At 35.9% G+C, this 25,668-nt stretch overlaps 1 protein-coding gene across 1 annotated transcript; it reads left to right on the top strand.

Moving 5' to 3' along the window:
- Window positions 1–1,624: 1,624 nt before the first annotated feature.
- On the top strand, window positions 1,625–25,656 carry LOC137403885 (spermidine synthase-like). Its single transcript, XM_068089986.1, has 8 exons — window positions 1,625–1,825; window positions 2,076–2,196; window positions 15,223–15,315; window positions 19,941–20,094; window positions 20,792–20,875; window positions 21,230–21,375; window positions 22,763–22,885; window positions 25,378–25,656. The coding sequence occupies exons 1-8, from the start codon at window positions 1,689–1,691 to the stop codon at window positions 25,390–25,392; spliced, it is 873 nt and encodes a 290-aa protein (XP_067946087.1). The 5' UTR covers window positions 1,625–1,688; the 3' UTR covers window positions 25,393–25,656.
- The last annotated feature ends 12 nt before the right edge of the window (window positions 25,657–25,668 follow it).

The raw sequence follows: 25,668 nt of genomic DNA, 5'->3' as shown, positions 1-25,668 counted from the left end.
ACAGCCAAACTATGCTTCCCAAAGGAATGCTAAACATTACATCACATCCTGTTCTTGGTAACATTGCTACATATTTGTCTGGTTGGCTTGTCAGAAAACTGCTTAAAAAGTTGCATTGTGAGCCACGTAGACTCTCCCTAATTCATTCTAAAGGAAGTTAGCAAAATATTATGATATTCATGTTCTGTTAAGAGTTAAGAGCAACGGTGGCTTGATTTCTCCTTGTGATGGTGTTGTAACAACTGTTCTATGCACCGAAAAGTATCTGACGGCGGCTACATCAGCGAATCAATGTTTGAAATATTCCAAGATTCTGAAGTGTGTAAAAGAAGAGATTGCACGCTATGATATATTTGAATTAAAGCAACATTGTACTGACACTTCTGTAGGAATTGATAATCATCACTTCTCACTACTAGCTTTAGTGGTTGAAACATACATTGATTTAAGACAGCACCCCTTTGCCAACTTAAGAAACCTAGATTTACATAAAGTGAACATCAGATATAATGCTACAAAAACATATTATTTAGAGGGCAGTGCACTGTCTGTTATGTCGCTGTAACATAAATTGTCTATAGCCGGTTTAAGTAAGTATTTATTTTTAAGACTTCTTTATATATGCATACAAATTGTGCAGTTTGCAGGCATGTAGTAGTTCAATTTATTATATAATTTATATATACTATAATGCTATTAGACGTTATATTAGGATCATCAGAGCATCTGCCTCATTAATTTTTTATGCATAGATCATTTATTTTCTGAATCACAAAAAAATTTGATGGTCAAGCATAATGTAATTAAGATTTATAGTTTGCTTTTGGTCTATGTTAACGAATAACACATAGAAATATAACACAAATCAAGATATATTGCGTGTTGGAACCTACTGGTTCAATAACAAAAGCTAATCTAGGCTCGAGGCCAATCCAACCACTTTTTGAACAAAGCAATGTAGGTTGCAAGATTTTAGTCAAATTTATACAACAGTTTTGACCAGTTTTCTGCTCTTAGTGATGTAAACAACTATTGTGATCTTTTATTAGATAGTTAAGAAGTTTTAAAGCTAAAGTTCACTGGGCTGGTAAGGCGAACGATCCCAATGATACCCTTAAATCCAGTGGAAACATTTGTTGATAATAAATGCAAATTATATAGAGCCCATATAGAGTTGTCTGCCTATTGTTGAAACCATGCCAATAGCCATCTACAACAAAAACTTATAGCCTAGAATCTGTAGATCTTTAGCTAGCTTGACTTTGATATATAAGTTGAATGAATATGTAGATCTTTTTCTTGACTCGGATATATAAGTTGATTAAGATTGGGGATATATAAAAGCACCCACAAGCTCATTGAGATTAAATGTTGTACAATGTTGCCAGGTGACTATAAAGGAGAGCGTGACCTAGGAGCATGGACAAGAATGGCGCTCAAATAATTACGCGGATAAGTGACCTTGGCCATTTTAGAGGTAATATAAATCAGTGTTGCCGTCTAATCTCATACGGATATTCTGAGACCCAAGACAGTGCGTACAAGAGGTTACGCCTACTACAAGTGATACGGAGCCGAGCAATACTTATGAAGGTCAACAATGAAGGTCATCGATAAACGTGCTCAATCGCATTGCCGTTTTGCCTGCGAAACGCTGCACTAAAGAGATAAGTGAAAAACGAATTATCATGGACCATCCATCGATAACAGGAGGCTGGTTTGCAGAAAAAAATGAACTATGGCCTGGACAAGCCATGACATTAGAAGTTGAAGAAGTGTTGTTTACTGAAAAGTCAGAATATCAAGACATCCTTGTGTTCAAGAGGTCAGCATAACTATGGATAAGTATGCGAATAAATCGAGTGAATGAGTATCTGTTTATAGTCTTGCCGATTGAATTGTTGTGTTGTTATTATCTGTCTATTTTAACATATAATGTAGCATTATGGAGAACTTGTAAGTTTAGTTTGGGCAGTCGTCGAACATAAATATTTAAATGTTAGACTGTTCTTTGTTTTCAATTGCTTACTTGGTACTTTGCAGCATCATTCCTTTAACATCGTTCTTGCTTGTAGCAAGACCTATGGAAATGTTTTAGTGCTGGATGGCGTGATCCAATGCACAGAGCGAGATGAGTTTAGTTATCAGGAGATGATTTCTTTTCTTCCTTTAAATAGTCATCCTAATCCAGCAAAGGTAGGCTATTCTAATCTTCTCATGTGATTTTTATAGGATACCTGAAATCACGAATTGATCATTTTGGTAGAAAAACTGATTTTTTTTCTATTCAGTCAGTTAAAATACTTGAGGTTATTAAACTAGCATTTATGCTAGTTGATGTATCATTTTATGCAGTTGAATGTTAAAGCTAAGCAATACCTTTTTGCATAGCTTAACATTTAATGTTAGCTTATCCTAATGTAAGGCAATACTTGTGGCAAGTCACTGCGGTGCAAGTGTATAAACAATTTAGAAAAGATAGTTAACTAATGTACAGTAAAACCTCTAATTGAACGCCACCTCCAATCGACCGCCACCCTGAGAGAAGGGTGGAAAAATAAAGCGCTACTCTCCGATTGAACGCCACTTCCATTTGACTCCCACTGACATTACTTGATCTTTACGAGCCCATAATACCAACTGTCCAGTAAAAAACTGTCCACAAAATCGTAACAATGAATCGTTTATATCAATAACAGTTAATTCTCTTGTACAATTCCAAAGCTTTTCATTAATTCGTTACAACTTTGAAAGCAACTCTATAGAAATAATCAATAACGGTCTCAGACTAATAGTAGTTCTCTGTTTAACGCGGTCTTTCTACTTCGAAGTAGCCTAAATATAAAAAAATACGACTTAAGTTTGTGATGGTAGATGAAGTTATAAAGCAAGGCTATAGAAACAATTATTGTCTCTGGCTAATAGCGGTTTCTTGTTTAACGCGGTCCTGATACTTCGAAGGACGTGCATATAAAAACCGGTTTGCAAGTTTTGGACCAAAGATTACTTTTACCGAGCATACTTTTATTGTGCTAAATGCAGCGCGTAAAGGTTTTGCTCTGCCAAAAATTCTTTGGATGCTAATATCGACTAGTTTAGCAGTGCAAAAGAAGAGTTGAGGCCAGAAAATATTGCGGAAAGTATTGGACAACCAGAAGATGTTCGTTTCATCGAAAGCAACAATCAGAACGCAGATATCCGAGCAAATGATCGACATATTTTTTATTTTAAAAACATCAATTTTTGTTTCTGCATGTAATGTAAGTATGACTCATTTATATCACTTGTTCATGAATATATATTTGTATCATTTGATAGATTATATGTGCAGACATAAATAGACTTATAAATATGCATATTTATAGCATGTTGTTGAATAGCATCCTTGCGGCTATCTTAACACGGCTTACAATGGATCAGTGCTCATAACTCCACTTCTATTGCACATAAAAAGCTAGTTTTGGTTGTAAACTGTAGCAAACATGTCAGTGAGTGCAATGAGCCTTTATTCAACGATGTTAAATATAGATATAAAATAAAGAAAGTCTTCAAATTTAGAATGAAATAAAAATTGAAAATGCCAACAAACTGCAAAGAAGGACACAGGTTATAATATCATCGCAGGTCAGTTGCAAGCAATAAATATCAACTGGTAGAGAAATTCCTCGGTTTCTCGGTGAACATTTTCTGAGAGATCTTTGACAATTTAGAGGTAAATTAGCAGATTTGTTGCATCCAAAGGTTTTCATATCGCTCCACTGCGAAAAGAAAGCAAAATATAGGCAACATTCGCTTCGGCTGTATTAGGGCTAAATTTATTTTCTAAAAATTCTAACGACCCTTTGGAAAAATAGACCGCCAGCCTCTATTTGAATGCCACCTCCAATTGACCGCCACTATAGAGGAGGGGTTGTAAAATAGAGCGCCATGGCGTTCAATTAAAGGTTTTACGGTATGTTGAATTAATAATAACAATTCTTGCATAGAAGTGTGTGTGTAAAAAAGGTTACTGTTTCACCTCAAGCTATCCATCAAAACTTTGAATACGACAATACTGGTACTAGTCTGGTGGCCACAGGGCATTTTTGTGTCGTTTTTTTGCCAAGGTGGCACGACAATGGGGTATAACGAATCTTAGATTTAATGGATAGAATAAATCATCTCCTAACTTTTTTATTATACCTACCGGAATTATTCTTGTCAAGCAGTGATTATTTGCCATTAAAAGATGGGTAGAAATACATAAATGAGATTTCCCTTGCGCCATGCGCAATTAGCCAAATCAGCCAATCAGCTAGGTAAACATAATAATCTATGCATTTGTTTAATACGGGGCGTATTTGCTTTCACCGATAACATTTGTGCCCTTAGTCTGTTTCCGCTGTTCACCGTTAGAAACTGCCGTATACGTCGGTTAGTAGTAGCGCAAATTTAGTATCTTCTATTTAAATTGATTACCACAGCTAGCTGTTATCGGTTACATAATTAATTATAATCAAGTTTTACATGCTAAGAAGTCAACAAAGTTTTACTAACGGAAAAAAGCGATAATCCAAAGTTTTTATGAGATGTAGAGCACCATCTACAAACAGTCAGATCGCAACTCGCAGTGTTAGTCGTATGTAAATGCCACACTGAATGCTTGAGGAAGATTGCTAGTGAGTCGAAATAACAAAGAGCTTCTCAAGTTGCAAAGAATCTCAAACCCCTGAAAAAATAAGGTGAGATGATAGCAAACTCATTTACTTAATATTTATGAATAATTAATCAAAGATTAAATGCATTGCTTTATTGAAAATCTTGCGTTTCCTTCACTGTGTACTGTAGTCAGTTGGATCAATAAGTGATAGGTGTTGATTATAATGAATCAAACTCTCAAGTCAAACTTCTCAGTCCAGATTTTACGTATTGGTTACAAACTATACGATAAACTACTCTCTGTCGTAGGTATTGTTGCTGTGTCTTTAGACACTCACTGTTTCATACACTCAATAGCTCAACTCAATTTGTTTAATTTTTAGGCTAAAACGGTAGCACTACATAACATTATAAGCTACTTATATTATTGGGCTTCATAAATAGAATACCTAGATTGGGTATTTTTTTAATAAACCAGTAATACTGGACTATTTGTAATATAGAATGCCTCTGCTGATTTTTATTAAGAATTAGCTCGCCTATTTACAAAATTGGAGACTGTATTGCTCTTTGAAACGTCAAACCAATATCAACACAAAGTGTAGTACTTTTATGCAAATGTATGATTGTTATTTAACTGATGGTTTGGTTAGTTTTAAGTTACTATATTGTGTCATGCAGAACTTATCAGTACTGTATTATTGTGTTATTAAACTATATTCTATTGTATTGTATTATAATAGCTGTATTATGTTGTATTGAACTGATTTGAATTGTGTTATAGGATTGATATGTTGCATTATATCGTGTCATATAATATATATTAATACATATTTTGTTGTATTCTAATCAATTGTATTATATTGTATTGTTATAGCGCTCACGTATCAATTATTACCTTACAGAAGTATGCGATGTATGAGTTAACTAATTATTGTTGTGGTTAAAGCTAAAGGGGGTACATCTATTACTTTTATGTAGGGCTATGCACATTGCGTATACGTTCAAATCAGTATTGTAGCTCTTCCTATTTTCAAGTTTTAAATTTATTGCTACATGCTTTGATAGATCGTTTTTCGGGTAGGTTATGATCGATAAATATTGCACCATAAATGTATGTCAGCTCTTATATGTCTATATGATCATTTTGTATTTTGAACTCATTGTCTCTAATGGATGCGATTCTTTACATTGTAGTCGGCCGCCAGGGACTTGATATGACAAACATTTCTCGCCGTGACCTTAGCCACTGATCTGCCAGAAACCCTCTTCATACTCGTTACATTGATACCTGTACAACTACTGATTGACAGGCTATGCTGTATACCTCATTGGGTACACTGGTTGTGATGCAGACTAACTAACGAATCTAATGTAAACTTAATCTTTTAAATGAAATTATTATTATTAAAATTATTTCTTTTTTATTTAACTGACATCAATATGCGCAATTTCTGGCTTAGCTTTAGATTTATTGTACTGGTAGCATGTTAAAACCATGCAGTATTTTGAAGCCATGTATGGTTGAAATGTTGAATGTAACCAGTATGATGGAATGTGTGGTGCAGTATGTTCGATGACAACCAACTTTCTGGATGATTAATTTGTATGGGTATCAAAGATCATGTCTTTGTATGGGTATCTTAGTACTTATGATGACTAGTATGAAGACTATGAAGACTTATGAAGACTAGTATGATTATTATATAGCATGTTTACCAAAGTACATAGTCTGTTTATCATGATACATCAAAAACTGTTAATTGATTCTAGAAAGCATATTGCAAAGTATTTAATAAAACTATTACATAATTATAATCTTGAAGCTCATCATCACCGTCTAATTGATTACCATCCTCAATCTCATCAGTCATTTCATTACTGCACTCTACACAGCCGCATAAACTTGTGCAAACTCTTTTTGCATGAGCAACTGGTCCATTGGACAAGCTGCCTAGGAATAGCTCTTTGCTCATCAGGAAAGCATTGCCCAGAAATCTCATCATCATCTTTACTCCAGACATGGTTTGTGGGATCTGGGGGCACCATTAATGGTTGAATTTTCCACTGCTGTATTGCTGCTTAGTAATTGACCCTCATTAAATGCCGACGGAGAGAACCATCTTGATGGAAGGTTTTTTTTCATAAGATGTCTTTGATGAGAACAACCTGTATCTGGCGTCGGCTTCACTTGTAGAATCAGACTTGCCATAAAGATGCAGTGTTGAACGTGTTAGATCGTTGAACAACATTTTATCTATAAAGGCCCGTTCACACTATCGCTCAAATCGACGTTCAGCGATGGGCGGTGGGATGCGATGACGTAATCATCAACGATTAGGTGTTCACACTGCGAGCGATCAACTGTGGCTGATCGCTACCAACAACCAATAGAAATTACGAACGAGCATTCCTGATATCGCGAGTCCGTTTGTTATTTTCGCAGATTTTGTTATTTTTGCTGTTATTACGCAGATCTTCACGGAATCACGAAAGCAGCATGTTTTGGGAACTAGTTCAACTTGAGCTCACAGCATTGATGTTGTGCTATGATCAGCATCAGCTTAATAAACGAGCTAGCAAAAGGATGTATTGGGAAATTCCGTTAATAAATCGTAGGAAAACGAAAAAAAAAGGATTGTACTACAATTTATTGCCAGAGTTGAGAGGAGGTACCAATCCAGCCTACTGCCATCTTCAATATTTTCGTATGACAAGGAACACATTTGATTATATTCTTAGCAAGATCAAGCATAGGTGAGTTTATAACGTTATTGGCTACGAATTGCCTAAGTACGCAATATTGTTTATAGAAATGAGTATTACGTAGAATTTATGTTTAAAATTTTGTTATAGAATAGAAAAGCAGGATACTCATCTGCGAGAATCTATTCCCGCTGATTTGAGACTGGCAGTGACATTGCACTACTTGGCAGAAGGCTGCTCATTTAACTCTATTAAATATCATTGGAGAATTGGCAAATCCACTGTAAGCATGATCATCCATGAAACCTGCAATGCCCTGTGGGATGTCCTAATGCCACTATACTTGAAACCTCCTCAAACACTTGATGATTGGAAAGGAATAGCCAAAGGGTGGGTAGGCGACAGGAATGAATGTTCAACTTAAAATTATTAAAAAAGTATAGCTAAAGTTATATTAAAAAAGTATAACTGAGAGGGTTGATTTGTTTTTATTTCAGGTTTGAAGAACATTGGAACTTTCCCCACTGCCTGGGAGCCATTGATGGCAAACACATCAGAATGCAATGTCCACCAGCAGCTGGCTCAGAATACTACAATTATAAAGGGTTTCACTCTCTCAATTTAATGGCAGCATGTGACGCTAATTTAAAATTTACACTTATTGATGTAGGACAGGCTGGACGGTGGAGCGATGCTGGTGTGTTCGAAACGTGTTCCTTTGGGACTGCTCTTATGAATGGCAAGTATATAAAACACGGTATGAAAGAAAATGTGAAGATGCTGTATTATGCTACATAGATGGTGATGTGCAGTAATGTTCAATTGGCAACCTCGAATACATGTTTGCTAATATAATTAATGTAACGTAATTGTTCAATATTTGTGTCAATGCGCAGGTACCATGGCAATACCTGGAGACGAACACATCCAAGGATACCCAAATGCACTGTCATATTGCTTTGTTGGTGACGAAGCCTTTCCATTAAAAACATGGCTTATGAGACCATTCCCTGGACGTGCAATTACTAATCAACAACGGGTTTACAATTACAGGCTTTCTCGAGCTCGGCGAACAATTGAAAATGCTTTCGGTAAGCTAGTTTTTATCACCTAAAGTTTTTGTTTGGTTTTTGGAAAAAATAAGTTATTAACTTGAAATAACATGATTTCACAAGGTATGCTGTAATGTTTCAGGTGTACTAAGTTCTAGATGGCGTGTTCTTCAGCGAACAATGATAGGACAGCCAGAGAGAGTATCTACCATCGTGCGTGCTCTGTGCGTGCTGCACAATCTGCTGCAGAGTCGTGAACCAGCGCATTATATGCCAACAGGATACACCGACACAGATGATGAGCTAGGCCTATGGAGAAATTCAGGAACGGCCTTAGATGAAGTTAGACAACCTGCACCTAGGAATTCAGCAACTTATGCAATCGATATGAGGAACTCTTTTATGCAGTACTTTAACTGCAACAGCGGCAGGCTTGATTATCAAGAGCATCATGTTTTACGCCGTACAAATTAGACAGTTAATATTTTATATCGTTATATATATATATATTATTATATAATTGACTCCTTGAATAAATACGCGTGTTCATAAATACTGATGGTACATTCAGAGTTATTTGATGCCAACTACACATGCACATTTGCTCTTATTAAAAATCATTTTAATTAATCGATGCAGTATTTTCTTGGCTTTCAAATCATATAAAATTTACTGCTTTCAAAATAATAGTTCCGGAACTATGAAGTGCAACATGTGTAAATGATGGGACATTTGTGGTGTCCCATCATTTATGCATGTTGCCTATCATAGCTCCTGAACTACTATTTTGAAAGCAGTAAATTTTATATTACCTGAAAGCCAAGAAAATACTGCATCGATTAATTCAAAGAATTTTTTAATAAGAGCAAATGTGCATGTGTAGTTGGCATCAAATAAATCTAATTGTCCCATCATTATTGCCTAAATATAAATGTATATAAAATATTCTAGTTAGAGTTGAGCATATTTAAATATGACGCTGGATCTGCTTCATCATCACTTTCGGCAACTCCATCAACTCCTTCATTAGCGATTACTTGCATGATTTTAATTTTTGTTCGGAGTGCCTTTGATGGTGTCATTTTTCTTATGTATCCCGCCACCTCCATTCCAAAGTGATAACTTATATCTTTCTCTTGCTCTTCTCGCGCAATTCTTTCTTGCACTCTCGTAGAAATTGCTTGGAGTTGCAATCTGTAAAATCGGACAGTGTTGTGCATGTGAGTTCGATTACAAGGATCCCATAAATTACGCATACTTGCCAACTTTTAGTATTTTACGTATGCTTACTGAAATGGATCTTCGGCCGTTTCTGCAGGCCTCCTTCTTTTAGTAGGTGGCATATCTCGCATAGTTTGTGAAGTTGAAGGTGAGGCAGCAGGAGGGCTGTTTAAGGAGGCTGAGGTGGAACAGCACTCAATGCTCTCTATTGGAGCTGATTCAGAGCAAGGGGCATCTATTGCTTGTGACATTGTTTGGTAGTTACTCTGTGTCCTATAATCAAGTTGAAAAACAATTGAACTACAAACAATGGCCACAATTTTTTAAACCGAAACTTATAAAAAATAAACGGTATATATTAACTTACAATCTTTTTTTGTTGTAATCTCGTAACCATTGAAGGTGCTCCCATAGTGGCCATGTTACATTTGGTCCTCGCCCGCTGCCACTCTTTTTGGCGTTTACTTCTTTCCGCACGTACGAGGAAAACGTATCCCTTATGTCTTTCCAACGCTTTTGGATACTGATACCTGCAAAATATTAACAGCGTGAATAATAGTAAGTATCGGGGTATCATACACAACTGTTTTATATCCTTTGTGCAACAGCCCAAACTCAAAAAAAAATTTAATGATTTTATATATTATCTGGTGAAAGCAATATTCGCAGACAATACTTGTATACTAACCATCTTCAGTTTTGCCGAGCTGCTGGCTCATCTGTGCAGCTATCTGATTAAACGCATTGGTTTTAATGCTTTTGGATTTTTTATACGAAGGTGATGTGAAGTCGTACAAACATGGATAATCTTTAACATAGCTGATTATTAATTCGTCGCGGGCATACTTGTTCGCCATGCTTGCTAAATGACCTTGACCATGACAATTGTTGAAATTGTATTCGATGTCGTCCGCAAACAGCCAATCAATATGCAGATAGTTGCGATCATCGGTGTCAAAGTTCAACGTGTTGAAAGTCCATCGCATCGTCGCTAGCAGCGATTGCGTTGACCGCTCATCGCAAAATGACGTCATCGCATCCCACCGCCCATCGCTGAACGTCGATTTGAGCGATAGTGTGAACGGGCCTTTAGAATGTGGTAGTTGATTATATTGAATTATGTAATCCATGACAGCTAGCTTTGGAAATCGGTATAATTAGTAAATTAAAGTTTTCGATCATTACTCCAAAGGCCGGCGGTCGCTCGATGAGACAGGAAACTGACAACAAACCTAATTGATATCGGGGTAATTTAAGACCCCCGTACTACAACATGACGTAAATGTTGGTCTACGGCTCTGATTGGCTGGTCCGACTGACTGCACACGGCGTAAGAAAAAATTTATTTTTGTATAACTACTCACCATTTAATGGCAAATTACTCTTAGCTTATCAACTAAAATAGCGGTAGGAAACTAAATTAGTAATGAATAAATTAGAAACATGTTAAAAGTGTCAAGCTACCATAGACCCCATCTTCTGCCACCTGTTGACACGATAATGCCCTGTGGCCACCAGACTATACCTCTCGATACTGGTACAAATGTAAAAATAAAATATCGTTCTGTCTTTGTCTGACTGAATGGAGAAAGAATGTCGAGGGGTTTCCTATAATTGTCCGTGTGAAAATAATTGACCTTGACCCCATATATAGCAATTGAACCTTATGCCTACAAAAAATATTTCTTAACAGGGGCTTTGTAACACGTGGCTGCATTGCTAAAATAATTAGCTTGTGCATTTGTTATATGGTATACGATAACGTTGTTAAGCTTTTAAGAGCTTGTAATCACATTTCCACATATTTTGCACCTACAACACAGCAGAGTAAGACATGGTGAATCTTTTGATACCAAATAACTGTATTGTGAATTTGGTTGCAAGTCAACCTTTACATTATCTATTCTATTCCAAATTTGAAGGCATAGTTTTATTTTATAACTACATTTTAAAATGCTGCGTAAAAGCCCATTGCACTCATTGACATGTTTGCTACAGTTTGCAGCCAAAACTGGCTCTTTATGTGCAGTAGAAGAAGAGGTATAAGCGTCGATCCATTGTAAGCCGAGTTTAGAATACCGCTATGATGCTATAAAATAATATGCTATAAATCGGCAAATTTATAAGATTATATGGTAATCTACTAAATACTAAAAATATATATTCAACAAGTGACATAAAAAACCATACTTATATTCCATACAGAAACAAAAAGTGATATTTTGGAAACAAGAATATTTGCATCGCTTGCTTCGCCAGTCGCGATTTGATTGTTGCTTTGGTTTGGACCGATTTCATCTTCTGGTTGTTCAATATTTTCCACCATGTCTTCTGACCTCAACTCTTCTTCTGCACCGCTGAACTAGTCGATATTAACAAAACTTTTATGCGTTGCGTTTCGCACAAATAGTGATACACTTTTAGCCGCGTGAGCTCTGAACACAACTTTTAGCCTATAACTAGTAGTTCATATACCATTGTAAATGTAAGCCGTTTTTCGCATACATTGAAATATTATCACCGCGTTAGACAAGGAACTACTATTAGCCTGATACAGTTATTAATTTATTTTTATGGTGTTGTTTTCAAAGTATTTGCAATATACCCGAAATTCTCTGGAGTTGGGAAATTCGATTGGGACCTCAGTACGAACAAAAAAAGAAAGAGTTCATTGTTATTGATGTAGCCGAGTAATTATAAGTACGATTTTAAGGATTTTGATTCTACTGATCACTTGCTATTATGGGCTCATGAAGATAAAAAAATGTCAAAGAAGCGGGCAAATAGAGGTGGCGTTTAATTAGAGGTTTTACGGTAATATAATATTTACTATAAACCTTAAAGATGTGGTTGCGTCAAATTTGAGTTGATCTTAAAAGAAAGCATTTTTTTTTTCTATCAGTTGATATGTTGTTTGTTGTGTTACGCGATCTCATTGCCAAGATATTTGAAGATTAAAATCGAAAAAGTCTGATCGCGGTAAAAACGCTCAGGCCACAAAATCGTGCCCAGACTTGCCCAAAATGATGTCACGCGTTATACAACCTGTCTCTATCTCTCGTATTCACATCGGCTATTTGCGATAAAAGTCTAGTCTTACGCGGCTCTATTGGCATATATCTTATTTTGTATTTGCTCATGTTGGCTAGAATAAAATTTTAAATCCTGCTACAGATGCATTATTATGAAGGTTTCAAAGGCCTCAAATAACGAAAATTGAAAATTTGTTCTCACTTTCTCCAAATGTTGTGTAAACATTTGGGTACCGACTACCAATTCTACCGGTCTACAGTAATTCTGTCAAGCTAACTATGTAGAATGAGGTCTTTGTATCAGCACATTTCTGCAGCTACCCATACTAACGATATACAGCCTCCCACAAGTCCCGCCCACATTGTGTCCGTCGCCTATTCTTGGGGCGGGGCTGTATATCATTGCCTACACCGTCTACGTACTAGTTTCTTACTAGTAGTATTCTTACCGAATAATAGCGTCTTTGAAAAGAATATAGACAGGGATAGAGTTTTAAGGATGAGAAGTCTGCTGCAAACTGGATTTGAACTCACATTCTCCAGTTCTGCGGACATCCATATACCATATCCAATTCACTACAATATTCTGCAAATCATGTTTTGCATTATCTTCAACAATATTATTTTATTATATCATTTTTACAAGCAAAAATATTTTCATCTCGGCATAAAGCTTTTATTAAAAATATTCATCAAGTCGTGGCCACTCACATAGTTTTAGCTGATACAATAAGACAAATTCATCTACTGCAACAAACTCAAACAAAACACCATGATTTATGCAGCACACATTCAAGTCTCTCTTTCCCCTTTATGGCAGTTTCCACACTGACAAAGCTTCTTCGGCTGGTGGGACAACATAAACATTCTGTAATCAGTAAAACAAATGCAATAAAGATATGTCATTCATAGATATGTCATTGTAAAGCGTATCGACAGCTTCCAAATTGGGAGTTAAATAGATTGCGAGTGTAATTTTAAAAACGAATAAACGTTTAACAAAGGCACAAGTACGCCAAGCCAACGATTCGAAGCTTTGGTTCTGGAAATTAAAGATTTGCATTGATCAATCGATTTTCTTCACTTTCTACAAGTGAAAAGTGAACATCTAATGTCAAATCATAAATGTAATTTACTAGATAAAGATACCACAGAAAATTTGAAGCGAATGTAGCGATAAAAAACTGTGAACCGATAAAAAAAAATAAAACGATGATTAGTGATAGCAAAAAACTACAATTTTATTAATTAGTACATGTATTAATGAGTACTAAAATATTGCCTTTAGTACATTCACCAATCTAAGCCATTGTATAGCTAGATGCTAAAGATTAAAAAGAAGCCGTCAAGAACTTACTGTACATATGTATCTCGCACGCGCAGGAAATTACATTTTAGCCTCAAACAGGGAAATATAATCTGAATGTAAACTCAACAGGAAACTCTATAGGAGACTCAAAGTAAAAGATAAATTTACCTCCATTCTCCGAGCTTCCTCCATAGAACTTTAACCACCTGACGCCAAGAAAACTCGGAGTCACCTTCGCAGTAACTTTACAGCAATTTTACAATAACATTATTACACGTATGTTGTTCGCCAATAAAACGTGTTGATCGAGTAATTCATTAAAGTAACGATGTTAATTAATTTAGTAAATATCGATGTCCATGCGATTTAATAATAGAGTAAAATCCCTAAATTTGAGATCACAGACAACGCGTTTTACGAGTGATAACATTTATTACGGCCTATATAAAAATTTCACGCTGATGATTGGCTAAGGGAGCGACCTCATATTTATCGCTCGTGGTTTCTTTTCAGATATATTGCTTGTGACGTCACGAAAGAAGCACCCGCTGGAACGTGAGCTTTTTAAAAGAGGGCCTCATTCAAACGCATTTATCTCTGGACAGGGTTGGTCTACAAAGACAAAAATGGCATCAAATTGTAGCTGATGTTTTAGCCTTTTATGGGTCTTAATTTCATTAAATTGAATTTTTTGACGCAACCACATCTTTAATTCATTATACGTATAGAACTACATGTATAACTTTAATTCATTGGCCATGGGTCCTAAGATTGATGACAACATTAAAGGAGGAAGTAAGAATCATAACCATAATCATAAACAGATCATAACCACTAAATACACTAAAGTTAATGTAGGTAATTATAGTTACTAAGGTAAATGTACTAGTTTGTTACTAATTTTTATTATGTGCGGTACATATATAAAATTTAGATGCCTTTTACCAGGGGTGTTGCATTAGATAATTATTAGGCCACTAATTTTTATACCCCTCTACGAAATTTTTACAATGCCATCACCAGAACAAATTAATGTATGGCGGGGGTTTGCTGTATCATTAATGTTGTATGGCGGGGGTCCGCTGTATCATTAATGTTGTATGGCGGGGGTCCGCTGTATCATTAATGTTGTATGGCGGGGGTCCGCTGTATCAGTTGTATGGCGGGGGTCCGCTGTATCATTTTGTTGCTTCATCTTGTTGATTTGATTAGCTTAGTCTTCACTTGCTTGATCAGTTGCTGAACAGGTTTCTGTCTTCTGCAGGTTCTAATCATAGGTGGAGGCGATGGAGGAGTAGCACGGGAGGTGGTTAAACATCCCGCTGTGAAGGAGGTCACACAGTGTGAGATTGATGCTGTAAGATATCCGTTCCATTATAAGCTATTATATAGTATTTCTAGCTTTTCCTTCGTTTGCGCTAGCGGGCTAAAGGCTGGTTCACACTATATCGCCGTGTTTTGGCGTTGTTGCCGCAAACATCGGTGATCGTCGATGATAACCATGTTCACACTGTCAAAAACCCATCCGCGTTTGCATCAAGAAATACTCATTGACATTTAGCTTTTTAAATTTTCATGAAGAAACCTCTATGTTTTCGCATGCGGTAATCAAAAACTAGTCCTGCAGCGACTATCGTAAACGGGTATGAATAAATCACGCTATCTACGATCTCGAATTACCATCGCCGAAATGGTTTACATTTGTAAGGTGGTCGTTGATGCTCAGCGAAGCATCGGGAAAGTTTGACAGCTGTAAACTTTCCCGGCGTGTCCACGATGTTTAGTTTATGCCATCAATTCACGGTTCACATAATCGGCGCTGAACGCCGAAAGGGAAACGCTGACAAACAGCTACATAATGTGAACCGGCCTTTAACATGTATTGTGTTCTCAATTCAAAAGTTGCCCGGTTTTTGTAATGTAGTCAGAATATAGCCACCTTCCTTGTGAAATGTTTAAGAATCATTATAATCTAACTAAATATCTAATAATTACTGGGGTATATTTATACTTTACTTTAAACTTACTGTAGGTCTTTTAAAATTGCACAAAAACTCACAAAGTTCACTTTTGGAACTGTTTCAAAAGTTGTAAACACTCTTTCAGCGAAGAAACTACACACAATATTTTATTATTATATGTAGGCACCGTAAATTTTAGGAAGTACAGTCAAACATGGATAACTCGCCCACGGATAGCTCGAACACATGGTTAATTCGAACGGTTTCTTTGGTCCGTTCCCACGTAATGATAAATTGCTATGGATAACTCGAACTCAACACTGTTAACTCGAACTGTTTTTTCCCAACGGCTACCGAAACGGTTGTTATCGCTTTAGAAAATCACTTTATTCCAAGCCATAGAGGTAAACCTCAACTTTTCGTAATTCATAAGCGTCGTTATTACCACCATCGGCAAAATATTTTTGTCAACAAATTTTCTAAAGGTTTGGTGAAATTTGATTTATACCAAACATCCGCTTTGCGATCGCCCTTCGGAAGCAAGGTAAAGTGAGATAATCTTTGCATAAGCTTCAAGAAAAATCGGCAAAATTGATCGTGGGTAAAACGCTCAAAAGAAAAAGATGTCTTTTCTTTTGAGCATTTCAACAACGATCAAGTTTTGCCAATGTCAATCTAAAAAACGTCCTGGCAATAACACCACCTCAAACAACAAACCAATATCAAGTGATAGAAAAGTCTCTATACTTTTTGATAAAAACGTTTTAAACTTTACATTAGAAGCATTTAATTTGAAACAAGCCATTTGTGCTTTTGCTTTATATTATAGTTTGTATATGTACTGATGTCTTTTCTTTTGAGCATTTCAACAACGATCAAGTTTTGCCAATGTCAATCTAAAAACCGTCCTGGCAATAACATCACCTCAAACAACAAACCAATCTCAAGTGATAGAAAAATCTCTATACTTTTTGATAAAAACGTTTTAAACTTTACATTAGAAACATTTAATTTGAAACAAGCCATTTGTGCTTTTGATTTATATTATAGTTTATATATGTACATATATCTACTAATAAATAAGTAAATACATGGACTTGTGACAGTGCTCTGATAACTGGAACGCTCTGATAATTCGAACACTTTCGCTCGGTCCCGTGAAGTTCGAGTTATCCATGTTTGACTGTACATGTTTTTTTTGAAATAATTTGAACTCTTTACAAACTTTCTGTTCACTTTCCAAAATTCACAGCTTTCTGTTGTAGAAAGTTGTGAATTTTTACCTGTTTTTTAAAACTAAGAAATTGGTTTATTTTAGATTTCAAAAGGTTGCCAAGATGAGAAAACTTCTGTACTTAGCTATCCACGCCATCTGTCCTTTTTGTGTAATCAGTGCTCTAAATGCTACATAGACCTATGACCTTTGGTCTCCTCAACAAATGAGTTATATCATACACATTGTAAAGTTGCACTCTACAACCACTACTGTAATTAGTCTGTGTAGATTCTGTACACCAAAGTGTTCTACAACGGGCTGCATTCAGATTTTTTGTAAACTAAGATTTGTAAGTGAACGTGAAGAGGAATGGTGGAAATTCAAAAAAAGAAGATAAGTGTAAAAAGTAAGCTGGTCTTGCATTCGCTTAGTAACAGCTTTTGAACGATCACTCATGTCAAATTTCAAAAGCTTTTATCAAAAGGTATAGATTTATGTTTCCATCTTTTGAGATTTTGTTTGTTCGTTTAAGTGAAATGACTGCCAGAATGTTTCAAGATTAAACTTAACAAAAATTCATTTTAGTTGAAATGCTCTGAAGAAAAAGACTTGCGCAAGAATGATGTCAGTAGTTGTGCATGCTGTTTATAAGTGATAAATATACTGTCGCATCAACATCAGGTACTCATATGTTTATACAGCATTTAGAGAAAAACAGTAGGGTAAACTCTGACCAACATATCTTTAAATTATTTGAAACATTCATAGCAATGTATATTAGGCTATATTTGGAGTTGTGTAACCATGATCAAAAACAAAATAAAATGTAAGCCAATAGAGATGCTTGACATTGCAACTTGAACCAAATGGCCGATGTCTTGATGAGAGGGACAAACAGGAAGTGTGACACTCTTTTTGGAGTGTTCCAACTACGATCAAGTTTTGACAATTGGAATCTTGAAACATCCTGGTAGTCAGATCGCCTCAAACAGCGAACAAAATCTCGAATGATAATAAAATGTTTATAGTCTCTGATAACATCTTTTGAACTCTGCGTGGGTAACCCTTTAAGCATATCATGGAGGCCAAGTTTAGTTACAGCACTAAAATTGGCATAGTAGTGTAGCTGGCGACTGAGTGATGCAGGTGACTAGGGTTCAATAGGGTTTAGTTATGGTCTCTGCAATGGACTCAGTCTCTAAGGGAGTCTCCTTAAAGGTTGACTTGCAACAAAATTCACATTGAAAAGTTATTTGGTATCAAAAGATTCACCATGTCTTACTCTGTTGTGTTGTAGGTGCCAAATATGTGGAAATGTGATTACAAGCTCTTAAAAGCTCAAAAACAAAACGCCCCCGTAGGTTGGAATCAGTTTATTTCTCTGACGTAGTCATTACAGTTTGGTTATTGTCTTGTCACGTGATGTTCTCACGCGTATTGAAAGGCCAATAAAAGGCTCAATATAAAACTTCTCATAGCACTAGTTTATGACAAACATTTCAGGTTTTATCGAAGACCCCGTATCAAATATAGATGCTCGCTACTTTACAGTTTTGTTTCAACTTGGTCTAATCGTCTAGTCGTAATCTGATCATGTGACCCAATACTTCGCAAATAATTTCTGCAGCACTTTTCGATTATCATAGGTGACGACCAGGCTCGTCATTATTATCAGACAATGATATGTACTCCTTCGAGCTAAGGTTAAGAAATTAAACGAATTTTTATGGTAAGTTATAAGATATCAGTGCTAAAAGTGACAGCATTACAATTACGATAAAATAGACGCGTAAGAACAATAGACATGGTTTTATTGAATGCGTGAAGTATATTTGTGAAAATATTTCGACGAATGAGGTTAGGTGAAAGTGTAAACAGAAGCCATCTTGTACAACTATGTCCCATTTGAGCCATTTTGGAAAGAGATTCTAATGTACGGCGATTTTGGGATGGCGACTATTAACTGTTCGTTTTTGAGCTTTTAGGAGCTTGTAATCACATTTCCACATATTTTGCACCTACAACGCAGCAGAGTAAGACATAGTGAATCTTTTGATACTAAATAACTGCAATGTGAATTTTGTTGCAAGTCAACCTTTAAGGCTTAAGGAGGGGGTTGGCATGCCAATCGAATCCCCATTTCCAAAGTGCGTATACTTTTACTGAAGTTATTAAGGAATGACCACACAGGTCAGAACTGAACTCAGAAAATCAGTGTTGGTGCTGCTATTTCCTGTCCTATGATCAAGTGTTTCCACTTGTTGCGTTCTTAATCATATTTGAATTGACTGTTCGTAGAAAATAAATCAAATATTGCACTTGCTAATAGTAAGTTGTCCAATCAAATGTGAGCATTGGCTGCGCTTGATCAAATCAAATTGAACAATACCAATACCTTTATGCTTCAGCTACTCCTGCTCTTTAAAAGGCAACTTCAGTTCAGTTGCCGTTTGGCTGCCCCTTGTTAATGAGAATCTATTAGATAAGGTTTCTTCAAGTCTCAATGTTAAGAATAAATCTAGGGGAGCAAACGAATCAATTTTTTATTGGAAATATTTTTAGTACATATATTGATTGTAATTTTAATATTTTCTAATTTTTCTAATATTCTAATTTTTTCCATTTTCACAAGCAAGAATATTCGTCTGTATATGACATGTGTTATCTCTTGCCCTTGCAATTCCGGACCCAAAAAATCATATGAGAAATCTTATAGCTTTCAATAGATTTGCCAATAAAGGGTAATAATAGATTCCATAATGGCCTGTTTAGTTTCCAACAGTGTCTCTTACTTCCTACTTGCAGATGGTGGTGGATGTGTCAAAAAGGTTCCTGCCTGGCATGAGTAAAGGATTCTCCAATCCTAAGCTGTCTCTTCACATTGGAGATGGCTTTGAGTTCATGAGAAAACATGAAAATGAGTTTGACGTTATTATTACAGATTCTTCAGATCCTATAGGTAGTCTACATTAGTAGTTTCACTTTAATTGTTTCAAATGCTATGGATAGTCCATAACACTGGTAGTTTTACTTTAATTGTTTCAAATGCTATGGATAGTCCATAACACTGGTAGTTTCACTTTGATTTCTACAACTTTAGTATGCTATCTGTTGTACGAATAGTTTTTGCTTTGCAGTCATCGTATCCAATATGTAGTTTGTATCTCTCGCAGCATATGTTCAACTCATCTGATCCTATAAGGGTCAGAGATAGTCAAATAAGAGCGGTGATTATTCATTAGACATGTCGGAAAATGAATTATTCGCTGTACAATCACTCGTTGCAATAAGTAAAGTATACACATAGAATAAGTTTCAGGAGTGACAGGAAGAAGGTTGGGCTAAAGGAAAGTGTAATGGCTTGCTGTGAAAGTTACTAGAAAATTAGAAATATAAAAGAAACATGAGCGGCCTGATTTGCAGCATTCACATTGAGTTGAGGGAGCCACGTCAATGCTCTGGTAATATGATGGGAACTAGGCTTTAGTTATAGAAAACACATGCAAGTGTCTTCCTAGAATTATAACCGAACCCTTGATGGGCACATCTTTGTTCTAGGTCAGGACGCAATGTTTTCTTCATCCCAGTTCTTCAAAGTTAATTCTACATATGGCACTCCTTGTACATCTGTCGTATCTGATTATTCACTTTGACAGGTCCTGCAAGTGTCCTGTATGAACAGCCATACTATCAGTTAATGAAAAGAGCTCTACGAACAGGCGGAGTTATCTCCTCTCAAGGTAGGCTATAACTCCTCATCTTCATTGAGATGGTCATAGGAAATGAAGGCCTGTCTTGCTTTGTTCCCAGCTATTGAGGCAGGCTGTCAGGTCAGACTGTCTACCTGGGTTTGAGAGTAAATACTTGTCAGCGTTGAGACTATCTTCAACCTTCAACAATCTTCAACCACTGAGAGTCTTGGTTAATTATTTTATATTTATATTATTTATTAATTCACATAAAATCCCTAGTCTTCTTATTGTCACTCTTTCACCTCATTGAAAATGCTCCGTTAGTTCTCCGCAACTAAGATTTACTGATGCTCAGAGGAGATGCACTGACTCCTTTGAATGGTGATTAGTTGTGCTCTGCAGGTGAGTGTATGTGGCTTCATAAAGATATCATTAAGAAAGTGATGAACTTCTGTAAAGAAGAATATCCAGTGGTCGACTACGGATACACAACAATTCCAACCTACCCTAGTGGTCAAATTGGCTTCATCCTTTGTGCAACAAGTGGGGTATGCGTTTCAAATAGTTCTGTTGCTACATTAGTAGGTTTTAACATGTATTGCGGTTTTGTGAAATATTTTAGTGAAAGTTAAAATAATTTGCAAAAAATACAAATATAAGTTAGTTTAAACTTTCCTTAGTTCAAGTTGAGTGACTTTCCTTAGTCCACGATGAGTAAATTACTTTACATACCTCATCACCACATCTACCTCCAAAACTAGTTCTTCCACCCTTCTCTTCTCCAAGCCTGCACTTCTATTCCATTCCAAGTAACCATACAAGCTGCTTTTTATTCATTACTTTACGAATTATTTTTCAGTATAATTTTTGCAATAACTTTTTACATAGTTATATATAATACATTCATTTAATGATGTTTGTACATAGTTAACTGCAGTATTTATCAGGAAGGTATCTGAGGCTTTTGAATCGAGGAACAACTTAATGCGTTACTGTGTGTTCTCATGAGAATGTTTGCCCTAGCATGCACCAATTCTAGTACAGAGCAGCTATTAGAATGAATTGACTTTGTACGTACAAATTTGACTGATACTTTATATGTCTAGGTTTTACTGTAACTTCATATTTAGAGGTTTGACTGTAACTTTGTATTAGAGGTTTGACTGTAACTTCGTATTTCAAGGTTTGACTGTAACTTCATATTTAGAGGTTTGGCTGTAACTTTATATTTAAAGGTTTGACTGTAACTTCATATTTAGAGGTTTGGCTGTAGCTTCATATTTAAAGGTTTGACTGTAACTTCGTAAGAAGAGGTTTGACAGTAGCTCATTTTTATCAGCCTGTTGCAGTCATAAGATTGTTACCACAAAATATGGAGCCAGCCATGAATCCATCACATGTAGAGCTATTGATGCATTCCGTAATAAACATCGTAATTTGAAGCATTGCAGTAGCGCTCCTTGTTATAATAAATGCCTAATCAAAACCAACAGCCTTCTGTGCAAAGAGTATTTCTGATCTGTGACCTGGTTTACCCAAATTTTATGAGTTACTGGATGCAAAATATTGTGGGATTTTTCTTCTCGTTATAATTTCAGACCAAGCTTGATCTAGTTAACTGTTGTTCAGTGCAAAACTCATATTTTGTAATTATTAATGTTGAAATCTCTGAACTCTTTTGCACTGCTCTCCATGGCACTGCTCCCATTACCACATATTATTAAAACCTCTTTTGGATTTCGTTTGAAGAGTCGTCTTCTTTAGATAAACATTAGTTTCATAAACAGGGTATAGAATGCAGTACAAAAACAGACTTCTTTTCCTTGTTGAATAGGCATCATCGATTGTAAATGCATCCAACCAATCAAAGGCTAGTGATTTTTATATAATATTTAAACATTGAACTCACTACAATGCTATACATGTTATTCGCAGGAGACCAACTTTAGGGAGCCAGTCACAGTGTTCAACAGTGCAGAGAAAGAGGAGATGATTCTGAAGTACTATAATGAAGATGTTCACCGCGCAGCCTTCGCTCTGCCCCAATTCGCTAAGCAGGTTTGTGTCATTATTGGTGAAGTTTCCACTAGATGGTTTCGATTCTGCAAGTAACTTTTATGATTTCTTTCCGAAAAACTCAAACTCTAGACAGATGGTGTTTTTTGCCACTGCTAGACAATTGTGAGTAGCAGGAAAAATCAGTCATTTTGTGTCAGCATGTTCAACAATGCTCCAAATAACTTGCCATTTTATCCTTTGTATCATTTTCACCACATAAGTTTTTTTTCTAAACCTTATCATGTTATGTGAAGGTTTAAAAATAAGATTTGTGAAAATTGTTATAGTCTGTTGTTTCGGTTTGTGTGATTCTGAGCAAATACTCGGTCAATGTTGTACTGTTTTACAGTGGCTAAGCTGTGGCTAACATTGCCCTCTGCCAATGGCTGTTCATGGCTTAATAGTTTTTGGAACATTTTTATCAAGGTTTTATTTAGAGTTGGACAAAATTTTCAATTGAATGTTTTGCATAATTCTTTTTCTGGATGAAAATCACAGTTAGATTGTATGTATTTTTAAGGTTTTATTTAGATAAATTGTGTTGATCCGCTTTTTCACAGTCATATCAAGATGCTTCTCAAGGTGTTGTGAAATTTGTTTATTTTTGCCAATATCTTTTAGAAGCATTCAGGGAGTTGGGAAGGTCAAGGTGATTTAAAATGTACTTACTATTCATAAGTAATTCATAATTTCCTTACATAAAATGAATGTTATAGACGTTCAAGTAGTTTGTACCGGAGGTTTTATAGATTTGAGACGGGGATGCAGTCAAATTCGATTGAACTGCTTTAGATGTTATAAACTTAATGTGCCAACTTATTATTTATTGCTTTTTCATATTGGCAAACTATCATGTCACCTGCAGGCCTTGTGCCTTTTCATGATTTATATTACACATCAACATCAAATAGTTATAAAGGTATATCAAAACTATTTCTTTTGGCCCCTTTTGTATTTAAAATATTTTCATCGTCTGAATCAAAGGTATTTCCATTTATGGTATTGAGATCAGTACCATTACAAAGCATATATTTCTGTAATACTGGTTGACTTTATCTCTCAAGTAAGATACTCGAGCTAACATTTTTACATATGATTATTCACTCCTTTTCGTACCTCTTTATGAAAGGCATTTTATTCTGTTGAAGGCCCCAGTTTGTTGTCTATATCACTTACAGTTATACATTTGCAACTGAGTAATTCAGGATTTATTGTATTTGAATATATATTTTATGGTAGTGTATGTAACCGCTAACTAGTACAGGGTTAGTCTCGTTTTCACAGCATACACCAAGTTATGTTTATTTCTCTTTACCCGGTTTGAAGGTTTATGAAATCAGTTTGCTCATAAAATTTAGGTGTTCATGAGGATGTTTTCACTTTCATTTCCATGTAGTCTTTATCAAAATTTGATTACTAAAATGATGTCCTATTTGTATGGCTGTGAAGTTTGCCTACACAGTGCCTATTGACTCGCTAGTCAAACCGTTGTTTTACACTGAGTTTCACACACAAGTTGTGTCACAACTTCTCATATAATTATGTGTAGACAGTGCTAACTCATAGTTACACACGCTATACTATTGAACTGTGTTAATGTTTCTCTATTGAGGCATCGTCTATTCGCATGACATTTTCTGTAAGTGGTTGTCTATTGCTAAGATGTATACAGGTGCGTCTGCAAGCCGATATGTTTCATTTTTCATGGCAAATGCTTGAAGTTGCGTTCACACCTGGACAATTTGTCTGAGTTGCTTCCACGTTTACAAAGTCTGTTTTGTGTAAAACAAAAAACGGTTATAAAAACAGTTTTATCCCAGTCTCCGACACAAGATCAGTGAAATGCTGCATACTGACAGTTTTATCCCAGTCTCCGACACAAGACCAGTGAAATGCTGCATACTGACAGTTTTATCCCAGTCTCCGACACAAGACCAGTGAAATGCTGCATACTGACAGTTTTATCCCAGTCTCCGACACAAGACCAGTGAAATGCTGCATACTATGTTTGTTCATTTTCGACAGACAGCATTGACGGAATACAACATGGAGTTGACTAATCATATCTCAAAATGCTAATAGCGCCGAAAATACAAGCAAGTGGCATGAATATTGGTGTTTTATTTGATTGGCTAAAAATTTGGCACATTTTGTATGGTAGTTTGATTTGGTGTAAAGTCTTTGCAAAAATGTACTTCAAATCGTAAACAGATTAGCAGCTACTCAAATTCTTTCAGCGGAAGCACAACTCCGACTAATCATTCATCAACAAAACATTCTGGAGACTCTTTGCTTATGGAGTTGATTAACTGTGAAATTATATAAATTAAATAAATCGAACATCTACCTTAGAATGTCACCCCTGGGCATCAATTTGTTATCATCCGGAGTTGTCTGCATTCATATACTATTGACTACGATATATTGTATTGCAGAGAGCACACGACTAACAACTAGTGCTTCAAACATTTATTATTGCATATGTTTTTTAGGCTATTTATGGTTGATGTGAACGATCTCTAGCCTTGAATAGCCTACAACTTTGTCATATTCATCTAACGACGTTATTCTCATCATCAGAATATTGAAGAATCTACATATTCCAGAACAAGATTATATAACCATTCTAGATCCTTTCTCGTTTTCTAATGCAAATCCTATGGTAGGCCTGACCAATGTTACACTGACTCTATTTTTTTGCATCTCATTGTGACAGTTTGGGTCACCAGATTTTGCTTTATGGCTGAATAAAGTATTTCGCTACACTGTTGTATGACCTTGAC

Source organism: Watersipora subatra, chromosome 9 (genome assembly GCF_963576615.1).
Source record: "Watersipora subatra chromosome 9, tzWatSuba1.1, whole genome shotgun sequence".
In the NCBI taxonomy this organism is placed as follows: domain Eukaryota; kingdom Metazoa; phylum Bryozoa; class Gymnolaemata; order Cheilostomatida; family Watersiporidae; genus Watersipora; species Watersipora subatra.
The sequence above is the reverse complement of the archived record's forward strand: the minus strand, read 5'-3'. Positions and strand labels throughout refer to the sequence as shown.